The 16,817-nt window shown below is 38.2% G+C and overlaps 1 protein-coding gene across 7 annotated transcripts in view; it reads left to right on the forward strand.

Annotated features, from left to right (window-relative positions):
* LIN9 (lin-9 DREAM MuvB core complex component) overlaps positions 1-14,712 on the forward strand; it is a 39,755-nt gene extending 25,043 nt beyond the window's left edge. For 6 of the 7 annotated variants that reach the window (XM_074817771.1, XM_074817776.1, XM_074817778.1 and 3 more), the window contains 8 exons: positions 550-683; positions 1,666-1,785; positions 1,959-2,060; positions 7,704-7,784; positions 11,174-11,299; positions 11,679-11,861; positions 11,971-12,068; positions 13,326-14,712. In XM_074817771.1, coding sequence (XP_074673872.1) covers positions 550-683; positions 1,666-1,785; positions 1,959-2,060; positions 7,704-7,784; positions 11,174-11,299; positions 11,679-11,861; positions 11,971-12,068; positions 13,326-13,431 — 950 coding nt within the window. In that variant the 3' untranslated portion in view covers positions 13,432-14,712. The remainder of the gene's footprint in view (positions 1-549; positions 684-1,665; positions 1,786-1,958; positions 2,061-7,703; positions 7,785-11,173; positions 11,300-11,678; positions 11,862-11,970; positions 12,069-13,325) is intronic. The other variant, XM_074817775.1, reaches the window with a different exon arrangement.
* The last annotated feature ends 2,105 nt before the right edge of the window (positions 14,713-16,817 follow it).

Raw genomic sequence — 16,817 nt, forward strand, 5'->3', positions numbered from 1 at the left:
ATCCAGATGCTTTTCACTTAAGCATGGTATCTCCCACTCAAGCCACCATTGCTCTTGGCTTTTTGTGTTCTTCAGCAACACTGTCCTTAATTCTTGCTGAAGAGCAGGCATGCACAACACTGCCTCTCCTCACGCTCCTAGAGATGTATCCTTGAGCTGCGTTCCTCATTGTCTTTTGCTAAATACACAGTCCTCAGTGGAAGTGATCAAAGATAAATGGTGTGCAAAATGATCCAGAAATTTACTTTTGTCTGCAAAATCTGTCTGTCAGGAGGTATTGGATATTAAATAGTGTTTTATTTAGACATAAATGTGTAGTGCAAAGGATTAGATTTGAGAAATACTTGACTTCCAAAGATAAATTTGACAAAAATTTGGGTAGCATTTGTATTGCATACAATTCTTTTTCTGGGTTTACTTTTTTTCCTGCATTTAATCTGTGGGTTTTAAGTATACATATGAGGGGTTACTTGCAAAAGATGTATAGTTTATTTTTCTCAACGGTATCAGAGCATTATAACGTTTGGGTTTTTGTTCTTTTTTTTTAAGCACGTTTGCGTGGTGTCCATGATGGACTATTCACTGGACAAATAGACGCTGTAGACACTCTCAATGCTACATACAGAGTGACTTTTGACAGGGCGGGTCTTGGAACACACACAGTCCCAGATTATGAAGTTCTTGTAAGTATTAATGACACACATTCTTAAAATAGCTATAATAATAAAATACAATTTAAAAATCTACAATTGTATGCTTTAATCAAAAAGAAGAAAATTCAAAATATTACATCCAGGTGGTATTGTCATAAAGTAGAAACAAGAATAACAGATGCATGTGAAATTCCAGGGGAATGAGCTTCTACTGTTTATGGTTTTATAGAACAGGCTAACCCTCTGTGATAAAAACATAATGGCTCAGGCTGGAATAATTTACTAGACCTACTATTATAGGTTGTTATAATAGCCTGAGTTTAATATGAAGAAATCTAACGAGTAATGTAAGATCCCAAAGAAAATTCTGCTATGGGATCCTGGCAGAATTTGCAGAAAATATTCAAGAAAACCTGGCCCTTTTTAATTTGCCAAAGTCTGGAAACGCCTGTGGTTGATTGAACCTCATTTTGAAACTTCTTAAGGTAATGAAGCTACCTCTGGGGATGTTGCTTTGGTCAAACAATTTGGGATTATTTCCTAGCTCATAGGCTTTTGTACCACTTTATGAGCTCCAAAAATTGTTGCTGCCAAACAGCCTGACCTAGACTGCAAGCTTTTCAGAGAACGTCATGTTGTTTTGTATCTTGGGTAGTGTTGAATCTACTAACGGTCCATAACTTGTCTAGTCTCTGTCATGATCTGAGTTTGGAGCCTCTGCTGAACTCCTTTTCAGTCATGATTTGTCTACAACTTGCCAATAGAGTTTTTGGAAATATTCTTGCGGGTTTTATTTGATGTGATGCCATAACACTTTGAAAAATTCCAGCAATGGAATATGATTTTGAAGCTCCTGCTAGCCCAAAAGCAATATGTTAATCTTTTAACATTGTTGTGCTGGGGCATGGATGGGCATGGCTAGTCCAGATTCCAGAAATAAATTATGTATTCCACAAGGTGTGTAAAATTAATTAATCTGACATCTGAAGTATATCCTTTTCCTGTCTTGCAGAGTAACGAGCCTCATGAAACCATGCCAATCGCTGCCTTTGGACAGAAACAACGGCCTTCAAGGTTCTTTATGACCCCTCCCCGATTGCATTATACACCTTCACTCCAGTCTCCAATTACAGTAAGTTACTTCTTTCATATAATATTAATCACTGAAATATTGTCTGATACATGTTGAAGCTCTTACCTTAAACAGTTTTTGAGATTAATTTTCTGAGGTTATTCAGCAAGATAAAAATTTTAGCAAATCCCTCTAAAAATAAGATACTAAATTAATTGTTCTTTCTTGTATAGGACAGTGATCCTTTATTAGGACAATCTTCGTGGAAAAGCAAAATTTCAGGCACAGATAGTGAAACACTAGGAGGTTTTCCAGTAGAATTCCTCATTCAAGTGGTAAGTGTTGACTGCAACTCTTAATTTTGTTGTGTTTTGTTCTGTAATTCTTCTGCAGTTAAATGACCTTCTGTTGATTTATGACCAATGTGGTGATATCCACGTTAACTTTTGAAAAGATATTAATAATATTGGTTTTTATTCCCCCACCCCTTCTTAATTTTCTCACTTGTTCATAAGCTTTGAAATATGCTGCTCTTCAGACCACAGGAGGGGCTTATGTCTCCAAAAGTGTGTCTTATTTTTCCCAGTTCTACCACTTGGTCTAAAAAAAGATATTATTTCTACCTGCAAACTTCGTACTGTGTTAAGACTTTTAAAATTTTATTTAAAATATACTTGCATTATGCAAAGAACATTTGCCCATGTGCATTATCATATATTGTATTTTATGTTATGTAATGTCCTACCCTCTTGGAGAAGAAAAGAAACACTCTTTGCCCTGAAAGCAAGCTTACATGTTATAGATAAGAAAACTCTTTTTTTATCTTCATCTTTACGAAAGAATTCCGTTGTGGGTTTTGTATACCAGTTCAGAAGAGCACAGACAAGTAATGTAAGGAAGCTGAGATTCATTGAATATCAAAACTCACGGAAGCAAGTTACTCTTCAGCATGATGGAAGAATGTAATTGCCACGTTGGCTTTTAAGATGTATGATTGAATTTTTAACAATGAAAGCTGTCTTGAACATGCTAAAGGAGGTTGGAATGAACTGCGTTTAGAACTGAGAAATAATATTGCTAAACACTTCTCAGATTTTAAAGTGTATGTAATTGGTCAAAAGAATCAAGTTGTGTCTGTAGCTCATGTGACACTAATATTTTGGCTGTTCAACATAATGACTTTTGACAGAATGATCTATTAACCTTTTTAGGGGAAACTTACTGTATGAAGCTAATTTTGAAAAGGTGGCTTGGCATCTAGCTTAGCTAAGAAAATTTAAAATAGATGTAGTTGCTATAAGATTAATATGTTAAAAATTGAAATACACAAAAGATACGGGTTTTGTTTATGCTGCTAAACTGTAACTGCAGCTATCCTCCTACTTGAGTCACTGAGTATGATCAGTGAAACTGGGTAACTAAGGTGTATTGAGCTTTACAACTATTTAGTGTGCCAAGTTGATCTGTTTACGATATTGTTTCTGTATTTTAAATCTGAAAATGTGTGATTTCTCAGTCACATTTGGTGGTATATTATTACTCGTTATATGGAAATCTGAATTTTAAAAGTATAGGCCTCTTGCTTGTATTACAAATGGTGGCATTTTACAAAGATACTGCATTAATATGTATTTTTGCTTGAAGATTGTCAAAAGATTTTGAACAAAATCAAGCCACAGATTTTTGGCATTTGTTTATGTGAGCAACTTAATAATTTATCTAGGCTTTTGATAAAAGAATTGAGAGGCTTAAAACATCTATTGAAGGACTGGGCATTATTTTTAAGCCTAACATCTTAAGCATTTTAAGCATCAACTTTTTTATTAGAAGTTTAAGGATGGTACTGAAATTTGGTGTTGTGAAATACGTGACCCTGGTGAGTACTGATTATTGATTGCACTGCATTCACCAGTCCAGATGTATTTTTATGTTAAAAGTGACCATTAAAGATGTTCTAGTCTTTCTTATACACTGGTACAGTAAAAAGGTCAAAGCCCTCATTCTGATTTAATGGTGATTTGGGAAGTAAATGATCAGAAAATGTTTGATTCAGAGAAAACTTTCTGGAGAACTATTGCCAGGCAATTATTTATGATACCATGAATAAACAATTTTATGGGAAAACTTTATTTTGGACAAAGCAGAAAAAATACAGCACACCTTGAATTAGGTTTCAACCCAGACCCTTAATTCTCTTTTACAGGTTTGAAATTAATTTGTAACAAAAGGAAGCGTAGCCAAGATCATGTGCAGACACTGACAAATAAATGTTAGCGATATTCTCTTTATGTATAATTTGCAATTGTGAGCAAACACTTGGATTTGTAACAACTATTTTAATCATAGTTATACACTGGAGTCTTAGTTTTTCTAAATCTTTATATTAATTTCTACGAGTTTACGTTTTGACATCAGACTGCTATTCTTTCTGTTTTTTACTGTGGACATAGAATCACAGAATGGTTTGGGTTGGAAAGGACCTTGAAGATCATCTAGGTCCAACCCCCCTGCCATGGGCAGGGACACCTTCCACTAGACCAGGCTCCTCAAAGCCCCATCCAACCTGGCCTTGAACACTGCCAGGGAGGGGGCAGCCACCAGTGCTCTGGGCAACCTGTTCCAGTGTCTCACCGCCCTCACAGTAAAGAATTTCTTCCTTATATCTAATCTAAATCTACCCTCTTCCAGTTTAAAAATGATACCACTCATCCTATCACTACATTCCGTGATAAAGAGTCCCTCCCTATCTTTCCTGTAGCCCCCTTTAAGTACTGGAAGGCCTCTATAAGGTCTCCCTGGAGCCTTCTCTTCTCCAGGCTGAACAACCCCAACTCTCTCAGCCTTTCTTAATAGAGGTGTTCCATCTCTCTGATCATCTTTGTGGCTTCCTCTGGACCCACTCCAACAGGTCCGTGCCCTCCTTATGTTGGGGGCCCCAGAGCTGGACACAGCACTGCAGGTGGGGTCTCACCAGAGTGAAGCAGAGGGGGAGAATCCCCTCCCTCAACCTGCTGGCCACGCTTCTCTTGATGCAGCCCAGGATACAGTTGGCTTTCTGGGCTGTGAGCGCACATTGCTGGCTCATAGTCAGTTTTCCCTCCACCAACACCCCCAAGTCCTTCTCCACAGGGCTGCTCTCATTCCGCTCATCACCCAGCCTGGATTTGTGCTTGGGATACACATACATATTAGGAGAAGAATGGCTCGAAAATTAACATTATGATATTAAGAATAAAGTTAACACTAAACAAGTAATAAATTTTAAAATAAAAATTTTTCATGCTTACATGCAATATGTAATGTATCCTTAAATATTTCATAGATTATACTGCAGGTCAAAATCGACAAGACTACATTCTTACATTCTCATCAGTATTAAAATTTGGAGGATGTTTTTCCAAGTGCTCAGGTACAGCTTTCTCCCTCAACCCCTTGTTTTGTTTTGGGGAAAAAAAATAGGTTGGGAAGGGAACAATCCTGGACAAACCAGATTGTTTGCAGGGTTGCTGCATGTCCAGGAGAGGGAGTATGTTAATGCAGCATGTTCAGAAAAGTGAATTGATGTCTTCCTGATTGCTGTGGAAAAAGGGGTGATCTTCTCAATTTAAATGCAGGAGGAAAAATCTGAAAATGGATACTGGATTTTTGACTATTTTCTGCTTATGAAAATTTTGAAAATATTCCATAGTAAGTTGTTGCACACTTTACTTTGAAATGCTTGTTCTTATAAATACTCTTTTGACTGAAAAATTAAATCTAAAGTACAAACCTAAACATACTGGTTGTTTCTTAATCTCTTTTGATGTGGAAAGGCATTGTACTAAAAACTCATTTCCAGTTTAATGAGACTGTTAGGCAAGAATTTCTCAAGGAAAATAGGGCTGAACTGAGTTAAAGCATTCACTGATTATACCAACAGATGAAAATGGAACTCTATTTAATAAAATGTACCAATGAGAGAAAGTTGGTAGACATCATAGATACAGTGAAAGGTCAGAGTTTCTTGTAGAAAGAATCAGATTATCTTGATCACTGGAGTATATCTGGGAATAGGATGAATATAATATAAAATCCAAGCTCACGAGCTGGAGAACTAGGGCCCTGCATCCTCAAATATCATCCTAGATGATCTTCAAGGTCTTTTCCAACCTAGATGATTCTGTGATTCTGTGAAATATGTCTGGATATCAAAGTAGAAGTTAAGCATCAAAAACCTTGCAAGTTTTGGGGACAAATAACATATTCTGCATTAAGTTGGGGACTCACCAGCTTCATGAAGGGGAAGGACTTAGACATGTTAGGCAGTTGCTGGATGGTGACGACAGCAGAGTTTGACAAGTAAGTTTTTGGCAGCAGTGGCAGATGGTGTATGGTGCTTTCCTTCCTCCCAGGTGTTTTTTTGCCAACATGAGCATTTGTGTGGATTGTTAGAAACTAGATCAGAGAGATAACCCAGCTCACAAGTTAACAATTTTAAAACTTCTTTTCCTTGCCTTTTCTGAATTTATTGGTTTGTCATTATTGATCCCCTTGATTGGGTTCTTCATGTAGCTGCGAAAATGCAAGTGCTGGCTCAGCATGGTCATTGGGGGATAGCACAAGGACAGAAATGAGCAGCTAGAATTGGAGAAGTGATAACCTATGCAGTATTGCCTCTGTGCATCTAACCATGGCTTGCCATCTGCTCGTAAAATGCATCTGGCAAAGTATTTGTGGTAGAAGGAGTTAAGTATTGATGCTGGTTTACAGGTCTAGTTTACAGGTCTCTCATTTGGAATGCTGGCACAGGCTTCCTGTTGCTCACGTTTAGGAAAAAATGAATGGAAAAAAGATATAGAAAGGTCCACAAAAGTTTAGGAGATCAAGAGCCTTTTTGGGGAGAGGAGACTGGAAAGGCTTGGGTTTTGATTAGTCTAGTGAAAGAACGGTGGAGATGAGATGCTTTTACTGTCTCTGAATAAACAGGGATAAATACAAGGAGGGAGAGCCTATATTTAGCTGAAAAACAGCTTTGGCAGAACAAATTACTGTGGAGTGAACAAGAATGCATTTAACATGGAAATTCAAAGAATATTCATAATTAGCTGAAAGGGATCCTGGAACGATCTTCCATTAGGATTTGTGAGGGCAAGAAACCTGGCTGTGTTAAGACTGAATTTGAAAATCAACAAAGGGGATTATATATAAGCAGATATATGTTGAACTAGGAGTTCCTATTTCTCCCAGTCCCATGTTCTGTTACTAGGATGCAGTTAACCCCTCTGAAATTTATAAAACCTGAAATCTTGGCTCTGTTTACATCAGTAATAAAACTGTTGCTGGTTGTAGTGGAGCTAGGATTTCTCTCGGGGCCCTGGAGACTATGAATAGTTTTAGGAGTGATGTGTGTATTGAGAGCACTCCCAGTGATTTCCACTTCAGCCTGCTAGGTCCCAAGGGCAGCAGAAACAAGGTATTCCCATCATGAAAGAGGGAAATGGAAAGCCCAGAGTTGTTCTGTATAAAATAGATCCAATCTCTATACCAGGTTTTACTGCAGGAGTGTGCACAAAGGGCTGGTGCTCGGTCAAGGGCACAGCTGAGAACAAGCTGAGAACTGTGTGAAAAAAGGTATGGTAAGGTGAGTGATATTAATTTTAGTACATGATGATAACACCCTTTGCTTTCCTTCAGGCTGCAAAAAAAGAAGACTCTTGATTCTTCAGCCTCTAGCTGCTATAAATTATATTAGTCTTCCTATAGGGAATTTCAGCTGATGGATTTTATCCTTCTCCAATCTAGGGCACTTGAAAATGCTTTAAAAATCTCTGGAAAATCCATCGTTTAATTAATTTTTATTTCAGCATCTTAACTTGATGAACAACTGAGAAATGTATTTTAAAATTATGTGAAAGAAACACAGATTTTATTACCTTGAATTTCTATGGCATTTCAAAACTAAGGACCTATTCATTCTAAAAATAGTTCCTTTGTTTTAGACCAGGTTATCGAAAATCCTTATGATCAAGAAGGAACACATCAAACAATTGAGAGAGATGAATACAGAAGCAGAAAAGCTGGTGAGAATGTTCTCTTTTCAGTTCTTAAAAGAGGATATGCTTTAACAGCTAATGCAAATAGATACAATTAAAACCAGAGTCTAGATAAAATTCTGTATTTCATCGCTTTCTATAATGTGAATTATTTTTTTTAAAGACAAGTCAGAGGTCAGTTGTTTCAAATATTCTCTTTTGAAAGCATGCTGTGGAAACTGATTAATGTTAACATCGGGATAGTGTATGTCAGTTGACACGTAAAGTAAGGAAATACTACGTACTTTGAGAACCTTGGGTACAAGTTCATATGGTAAGACATTCATCATAATTTTATTTTGCAGATGGTAGGTACTTATTTATTAAGCTTTCTGGCTGAAACAATAACTCAGTTCAGAGATTTTTTATGTAAAGCTCTGAGTGCCCTTGACCAGCATTTAAAATTACAGTACCAGAGCAGCTACAGCATAATTAGCAGCAGCAGAATAGTTTTTCTTGCTAGGCTTTATCTAATCATCAGTCAGTAAATCAAAATGATAAGAATGCCTTTTCTACCACCCATGGCTATCAATCAACATGAAAGTGGAAAGCTATCAGTCTCAACCTTTTGCTAGCACCCATTCAGACAGTTGTCTCTACAACGTACACACAGAAGGTTAAAGGTTTGTGCAGAGGAAGAGGAGTCCTTTTTATTTCTTGGGGCCAAAAAGCTGGGTTTTTTCATGTAAAATATTTGAATGTTGAAGGATTTGATTTATTGTGGTAAGATTTCCCTCTTCCCTTCAGTGATCATGTGCACATGTGCATTGTTATTCTGCTTCCTACTGCCCCATCCCTATGTCTGTGTAATTTTCTTCTTTTGTGCTGTGGTGCTTGTTATCATTTCAGTTGCTACATTACTTTCTCCTGTGCATCAAATGTTTTGTCTTTTGATTTTGCATATTAATAATGTGCAAAAACATACCACTGCAATCTGTAATTGTGATACTGAAAAATTACCAGCTCTTTTTAAAACAAACTAAAAACCTTTTTGTTTTTACTGAGATATTAGTACTTTTGCATAGATAAGGAAATCCACAGGAATGACAGTATACTGCCTCTGACAAGAATCTAGATATTAACATGTCGCTCAGCTACTAAGTCATAAATTAACTGTATTATTATTTTCCTTGATATTTTTATTCCACAAAATTGAAAGAGCAAAAAAGCAACAGGGAAGAAGGAGATCTAGAAATAAATGTTAGATTTGATATATTTTAGCTCAGTTATAGCCTAGATAAGGACTTTGAGATTCTTTTGAAAGTCCTCCCTTGCGCTGTTTCCTTTGTTAACCAGCAATCATAAAGCAACCTCTGTTACTATTCAAGGCTGTCCTGATAAAAATAGAGGACGTGATACCTTTCTATTGGGCCATATTCTTAGGCTGTCTTCTAATCCTCTTTGTCCCTTGGCAATCCCATCTACATTTGTGCTGCTGAGTGTATGTTGTTTCTCCTTTAAAATGTATTTTCTTTGAACAAGAATCTTTTTCTGGCACCAATCCACTTGAACATCAATAACATACCTGAACATGAATAAAACAGAGTCCTTTGAGTTCATTCAAGTATAGTTTAATTGTCAGACTTCGATTACAATTTGTACAGGTGTGATTTAGAGTAGCACCACTGTTTGGTTTAAAGCAATCCTTTTATGGAGACTTTTTTAAACAACTGATCCAATATAGAAGTAAACAGAACTGACCAAAATCAGAACTGGTACTGAATGTAGTCCATTATTATCTGGCAGTAATAATAAATTTACATGAGGCAGGGGATGCCTTCAGAGGAGCTATTAATACATACAACTGCACATTTTCTATTTTATTTTTCTGAAAGGACAGCTTATTAATAGTTATGCATCTTGACATCACTATACAAGTCTTGATTGTAGGCTTATAAACGAGTTACTAAGTACATAAAACGGTAAACATTTTTCTGATAGCCATCCTTTTTATTTAATTTGTTTATCCAAATGGTTAGTTCATTTTTTGACATGACCTGCAATAAAGACAAGGTAAAGGTGATGCTGGTCATTCCAGAGAAGCATGTAGATTCTCAGTGACACAGAAATGTTATCTGTTTCCATCTTCTGAAAGCTGTCCACCTTTTGTCTGCCAGTTCAGCTGTTTGCCAGTGTTTCCAGATCTTGGATTGCTCCCGGGTCAGAAATAGTGCTGGTGCTGAGAAATATTTCCCTTAGTCTTTCCTCTCTAATGGGGAATTCACAATTGTCTGCAGCTTTCACAGCTAACCTGGAGCTGTACAGTCTGCTCTCGGGGGGGGGGGGGGGGGGGGGGGGGGGGGGGGGGGGGGGGCTAGTCACTGATGAAGGTCTGAAGGTTACAATGTTTTCCTTATGTTCCAGAGCTGCAGGAAGTACATCAAATTTATGCTAGTTTCCAAGTTGCTCTTAGGTGAATTCTGAAGTTACAGTGTTAGTTTAAAGCCCTGTTTATTTGGTATTCACATTTGTAAATCCCTAGAGATCATTTCAGTGATAAAGTTTAATGGAGAACTTTGAACTGAACTGATAACTGAAACCTTGATGTTGAGCTTTTGACCTGGATCCTCCTGATGAAGGCTCTTGACTTTGCAGTTTATCTCGTGGTGTAAAATCCATAGCTACAGGTTTGATTGTTGAGGTACCTGTACCTCAGACTTGTGGCTGAGAAGCAGTGGAAATATATCCAGCTTACCTTGCAAGAGACCATTTGTGAAGGAAATTTTATAATACATTGTATGTTTTGTTTCAGTTTCATAGATATCATCCAAACAGTGTCGAGACACATTCTGAAAACTATATAAGAAAAAAGCACTGTATTCTGGTTTGGGTGGGTTTTTTGTGGAAAATTGTGCTTACCCAAAATACTTATGTTACCAAATATAAGCTCTAGTAACTTTCTTTTCTGGCAGAATTGTTAGCTGTAACAGAAGGTGTGTAGCACTGGGTCCTCCTCAAGTGACCACTAACTTAGTAGACAACTGTGCTTCCCATCCTGCAGCAGAGGTGGTTGTGGCCATATTGTGCTATACTGGCCTCCTACTGACAGGAGGACATACAGTTAGAGAGAAGCCATACCCAACTGCTGGAGATATAAGCAGGTCAGACCACAGTTATCTTCTCTAGCATTTAACACCACAGATTATCATAGCACTTTATGAAGTGAGTAAAAGCATGGTAGTTACTACACAGTTGTCACTTGGAGTTTTAAATGGCGATACTACATTTCAATCTTTTGTATGTTAACATTTTTCTGTTAAACACTGGGATTTCAAATACCTCAGTGTTATTTCCAAATGAAAATTCCTTTTGATGCGTTCAAAAGATATAAACGTACAGTGTTGCATTAACTTCAATATGCTTTGTCTTTTTCACAGAAATCCTATTCTATGCCAATAGGCATTGAGTTTCAGAGGAGATATGCAACTATTGTTCTAGATCTGGAACAACTAAACAAAGACTTAAATAAAGTTTTGCATAAAGTTCAACAGTATTGTTATGAGGTAAGATTTTGCTGGAATCTGTATGTACTTGGTTTTGCTTAACCTAAGTACAAAAAAAATTTAGAATTTCCTGGGAATAGGGCATGGGGGGCGGGTATCACTTTGAAATGAAACTAGTAATAGCTGTATTGGATTCCTCTCTCTCTCTCTCTCTCCTTGCAGCCTTTGTCTGTCTGTCTCTGTTTCTTTCACCAGAATGCAGACACTTTTGCTGATGCCAGTGGCCAGTTTTGAAATAGACATACATGTACATAAATGCAGAAAAAATACTGCGTACTATATACCTGTGAACTCTCTGTGAAATCACATGTCACTTCACACATACACCAAAGGCAAAGGAGATCTTTATTCTTGATTTCTCTTCATTTTATCTGTACAGCTTGCTCCTGACCAGGGCCTCCAGCCTGCCGACCAACCCACAGATCTGAGGCGTAGGTGTGAAGAGGAGGCTCAGGAGATTGTCAGGCAAGCAAATTCCTCGACAACAGGACAGCTTTGTGTTGAGAGCGAAAATTTAACTGATCTAATCTCTAGACTGACAGCAATATTACTGCAAATTAAGGTAATATGTTTGCAAAAAATAGTTTCTCCCGTAAAATACTTAGTGTTAAAGCTCTGTCGGTTTCTTTGTGCCGAACTGTGAGAACATTCTTTGTTTTCTTCTCCTACAGTGTCTAGCAGAAGGAGGTGATCTGAATTCCTTTGAATTTAAATCACTAACAGATTCATTAAATGACATTAAGAATTCAATAGACTCCTCAAATATCAGGTATTACTTTTTGAATATTTAATTCTTAATTACACATTTTGTGCCAGCAAGCAATTCTTACTGTATTTCAGAGGTGAACATTGATTATAATTAAGGGTTTTAATCTGGTAACTTATAGGAATAGTTCCATTTAAAAAGGGGCTTCTTAAAGGGGATTGTGAAATTAGCAGTTTTCTGTTTGAACTTATCAGTGAAGTAACCTGATTTTTAAAAAAAAGTGCTAAATTGATGCAGCAACTAAACTTTCTTGCTCGTCAGTCATTTATGACAACTAGTAAGTTAGAACATTTTCAGACTTTGAAATCCCACTAGTAAATACTTTAAACCACAGAACAGTATGAATTCAGTATTCTTTTTGCATAGTTACTCAATCTCTTGTCTGTAAATACGAAAAGCTGCATATGAGACAATAACAACTTCTGACTAGCTTCCATTAGCAATTTTTTAAAGGAAGAAACAGAAGAACAGCCATATTGTGCCAGATCAAAGGCCCTTCTAGTCTAGATGGGCCATTTTTCAACAGTTGTCACAACCAGGTGCCTGAGGAAGCATTATAAAAATAGCAAGAATGTGGTGATACTTGTCTGAAGCACACTGCAGCCTCCAGCAATCTGTGACCAGAATTTTTTTTATCATGATAATGCTGCTAAATTACATAATTTAGAAAATATACCTAAATGTTAAGTATATCCTTATACCCTCCATACTCGTATTGCTACATAACAATGGGAGGCTGCACACATTTTTTTTTTATTCACAAAGATAGTAGGATGGCCATTTGATTTAAAATAACTACCGAGAAATGCCATTTTATAGCACTTTTCATTAGTAAAAACAAAAATAAACCCCAAACATCAGTGAAATTTCTCTATAACCAACACTGCAAATTGCACGTTGGAATGGATTCAACTAAAGGTTGATGTACACTGCGAAGAAGGTGATGTTTCCATTTCACTGTACTTTTTTGGGGCATTTTAGCATCTCTTCATATTATTTTTATTTCATTAACTCTGCTCACGTTAAAGTCTTCTTTAAAGTACCCAAGTTAGTAACTCCTGATTTCATGCAGCTGTTTGTGCAAATGCCATTTTCACATATGTTTCTATCAAGTTGCATTAGTATGTGCTGCTCTCTGATTCATCTGAACTTTTGTATTGGCTGTGTTCGTACCTTGGCTTTCACTGTAGAAATATTCAGACACAACTCTTAAATATGGGGTTTAACACTTTTTTTTTTCTTCTTCTTTTCTTCCTGTAGTTGTTTTCAGAATAACGTTGAGATCCATGTTGCACATATTCAGAGTGGTCTGAGCCAGATGGGAAATTTACATGCTTTTGCAGCTAATAACACCAACAGAGACTGAACATTTCCTTTCAAGTGTACAGCAAGTAGTTCTGGAAAATCCTCTTCCTTTATATAGGCTTCACCAAATATCCTAACTGCCAGAAGATAAGGGAAAAGAAAACCTCTCAGAAAGGACCCTTTAAAATATATTATATCTGCTTCTTCAGAAAACCAGCATTACTGGCCAGCGTTACATTAGATTTCTCCATTTGTTATTCACATACAGTAGTTTTGCTAACTGGTAATCTCTTAGTAATTGCATTTATTATAATAAACTTGAAAACATACTTTCATATAATTTGAACTTAGTTTTTAAAAGTTCAGATGAATTCTGCACACCTCTTGCTGTTGGCTCTCCTGGTATGTTAGAAGTGATGAAGAGGAAATGGCTCAGATCAGTAGCCCCAAGGCAGGTCTTTGTTATGTAAAGCTCCGCTCCTCTGTAGGTACTGAGAGTTGCCACTTCAGCCTTCAGGTAGCGTGGTGGCAGCGGTGGCTGGGTGTTCCTGATCTAAAGAAGCAGCAGCAGCAGCATACGGGCAGCAAACAGAAGCTGTAAACTTGGGGACGTTGGGCAGGTCTATCGATCAGTCAGTGTCTTGTTGGAACTTTTAATTTATCATAACTTATAGAAGGAGTCTAATGAAGGAATATAAAAATGTAACTGGTATCTTTCCAGAAAGAGATTGGTTATGGCTTTTTCCCTTCACAGGGAGCAAAAGAAGTGCTGTAGTGGGTATTTTATATAAATGACTGGTTAAACACATCGTTTTTCCAAATTTTTGTTTGTTTTGCACAACTCTTAAATTAGATTACTGGTTATCCAACAATACCCAACATATATAAATGGGAAGATTTTTATAATTAAAGATAACCAGTGAGGTAAACTGCAAAAAATAAAAAGTGACAACCTGCCTATGAGTACCTTTTGGAATGTTAATCTTGTAAAAAGTGTGTATTGGTTTGTTTAAATAGTCTTGTAAAGCTTCTGTGTAATGGTTTCCAGATATGAATTTTCAGAGATAGCTGTAGAGATGTTTTTGATTCTTTTAGATGCCTCATTAAATGAGGTCTTTTATATGTTAATGTATAAAGAATATGTAAACAGGATTATTTTCAATTTTAAAATTTTGTATAGTTTAAAGATGCTTCTGTATTCTGTGTTGGTATTGTGCCACTGCAAAACTTTAGTGCAGAGTTTATATTTAGCTAAACTTGTTCTGTTAATTAAGAGAAATGCATAAATCTTTTATTCTCAATGAAATTTGTAACTCTGAATAAATTGACCTATGAGAGTTGATATATTTCACAAAAATGCAAACTTTTTTGCAGATGGTCTCAGGTCATTTTTTAAGAGAATTGCTGAAAATGAAATCTTATGAGGACAAGGTGAGTAGCTGTTTTAAAAGGTATTTGGGAACTTTACAAGGGATATTACAAAATAACACTAAACACTAATTTTACTGAGTTACCCACAGAAATTTGCCTCTCATCACGCAATAGAACATTGTAGTGGTCTCTGCAATTGCTTTTGCAATTACATTACCCATTAGTTTGTGGTGTTACGGTCTGTTTGGTAAAGAAGACAGAAAGGTCCTCTCCCGCCACCCTTTTCATTTAAACAGAGAAAGGTGCCAAAGCCTGACTTAAGGCACATGGGTTTAGTCTGACAGTAACTAACGTGATCTACAGCTGACTCGGGAGAAAGTAGCCGTCCCCTTGCTGTTTACTTACACCCCATCCCTGTCATCTGCTGCTCATAAACCCGCTAGCACGGCGGTTCAGGGAGCTGTGCAGCTGAAGAACAGTTCACCTTTCTTGCCGAGTTTTCTGCCTGCGCCGCGCACTGGCCTCGCTCGCCGCAGGGGCGAGGGGCGCCGGCACCAGCACAGGGAAACGCCGAGGGCAGCAGCTCGCTGGCGGCCTGCACGAACCCCCGTACTCCCTTCCTGCTCTGTCAGGACTCCGCTTGCAGACGGAGAAGTTAGGCACGCGTGTGAACGCTGTTGTGGAAGGGGGCTTCCCGATAGACGAAACCTGGGGCAGGCATGGAGGCTGGCTGAGCCCCGCTGATAGCGAGCACCCCAAACTGAGGGGGAGAGGAGCTGCAGACAGCAGGTGCTGCTGCCAGGAACGGTATTCGGCAACGAGGATTTGGGAACCTGCTTTTCGTGACAAACTCATTTCTTACTGGATGCAGAATACCATGTAATAACCACCACGCTTCAATCTCAACGCTGATTCCGTAAGCATGATGGTTTTCACGTGTGGGTTCTTAAATGTGCTCTTTCCAACACGTTTTGTGTTGAAGTGGGTTTTTTTAATCATTGCAGGGTAATGTGACATAATAGAAGGATACATAAGTTGTGATAAGTATCCAGGCACTTTCACATGTCATTTGGCCCACACCCACAGGCAATGTGAGTCTCCTCGCTGCTTCCCTTCAGGAGGCTGCATTTCCCCTCGATTAACAGTACGTTGGGTCAAAGTTAATGTTGTTGAGTTTTGGTGAAGTACAGTAACAAATCTGGCTGCTTCTGCTGAACGTGGCCTAAGCATAGTAGGAATCTCAAGAACTCACTACAACTACTCTAACTTAAGTCTGCAGGAGCAGAACAAGTTTGTTTGGTTGCTTACAGTCAGCTTGAATTCACCCTCCATCCCCAAGAAATTACTGTCTCGTTTTCTGTCTCCTTCTGTAAGTACATCTCTTCTGGGGTCTTCCCGCGTAACAGCTCCTTCAGTACCAAAGTCCACTTGCTGCTCCTCCACCATGGGAGTCTTACAACTTGCTCTGCAAGGCTCTGAAGTGCAAGGTCATAGGCAGGAAGAATTGGCCTTATCCTCAAGATCCATACATAGCAATATATCCTTCCTTAATAAATTGGCTGAATTACAGGAGAGGCTTCCATCACTACTAATTTCAGTGTTCCCAGCATTCTCTGTGCAGAGCCATCCAGCCCACTACCCATCACGTAAACAGCTTCTGTGTAGTCCCTGGTATTCAAATTCAAAGCACCTTTACAGTGTTCACAAAACACTCCTACTTTTCTGTAGTTTAACATTAACCTCGGCTTAAGCGGAGGAGTTGAGGCTTTTGTCTGAGCAAGGCAAGGATTTGAAGGTTTGGGTTTTATATTACTGAGGCCGCAAATTTGCATTTTCGTTCAGGGATGGGGGTGATGGTTTAGAGTAGATCTAAAGCAAATACCGACCGAGATGGTGTAAGGTAGTTTTTGTAACCTGTGCTTCAGGCCCCTTAGGTCTCTTACTCCCACCTGAACCGCAGCCGAGGCCCTCCCGGCCCTGGGAAGAGAACCTGCAGCCGGGATTTCTGCCACCTCTGTTCTCTACCCCGCGCTGGCCAAGGTAAGAAACCCCATCCCTGCCCCAAGCACACGCACA

The sequence above is a fragment of the Strix aluco genome, chromosome 3 (assembly GCF_031877795.1).
Source record: "Strix aluco isolate bStrAlu1 chromosome 3, bStrAlu1.hap1, whole genome shotgun sequence".
NCBI lineage: Eukaryota > Metazoa > Chordata > Aves > Strigiformes > Strigidae > Strix > Strix aluco.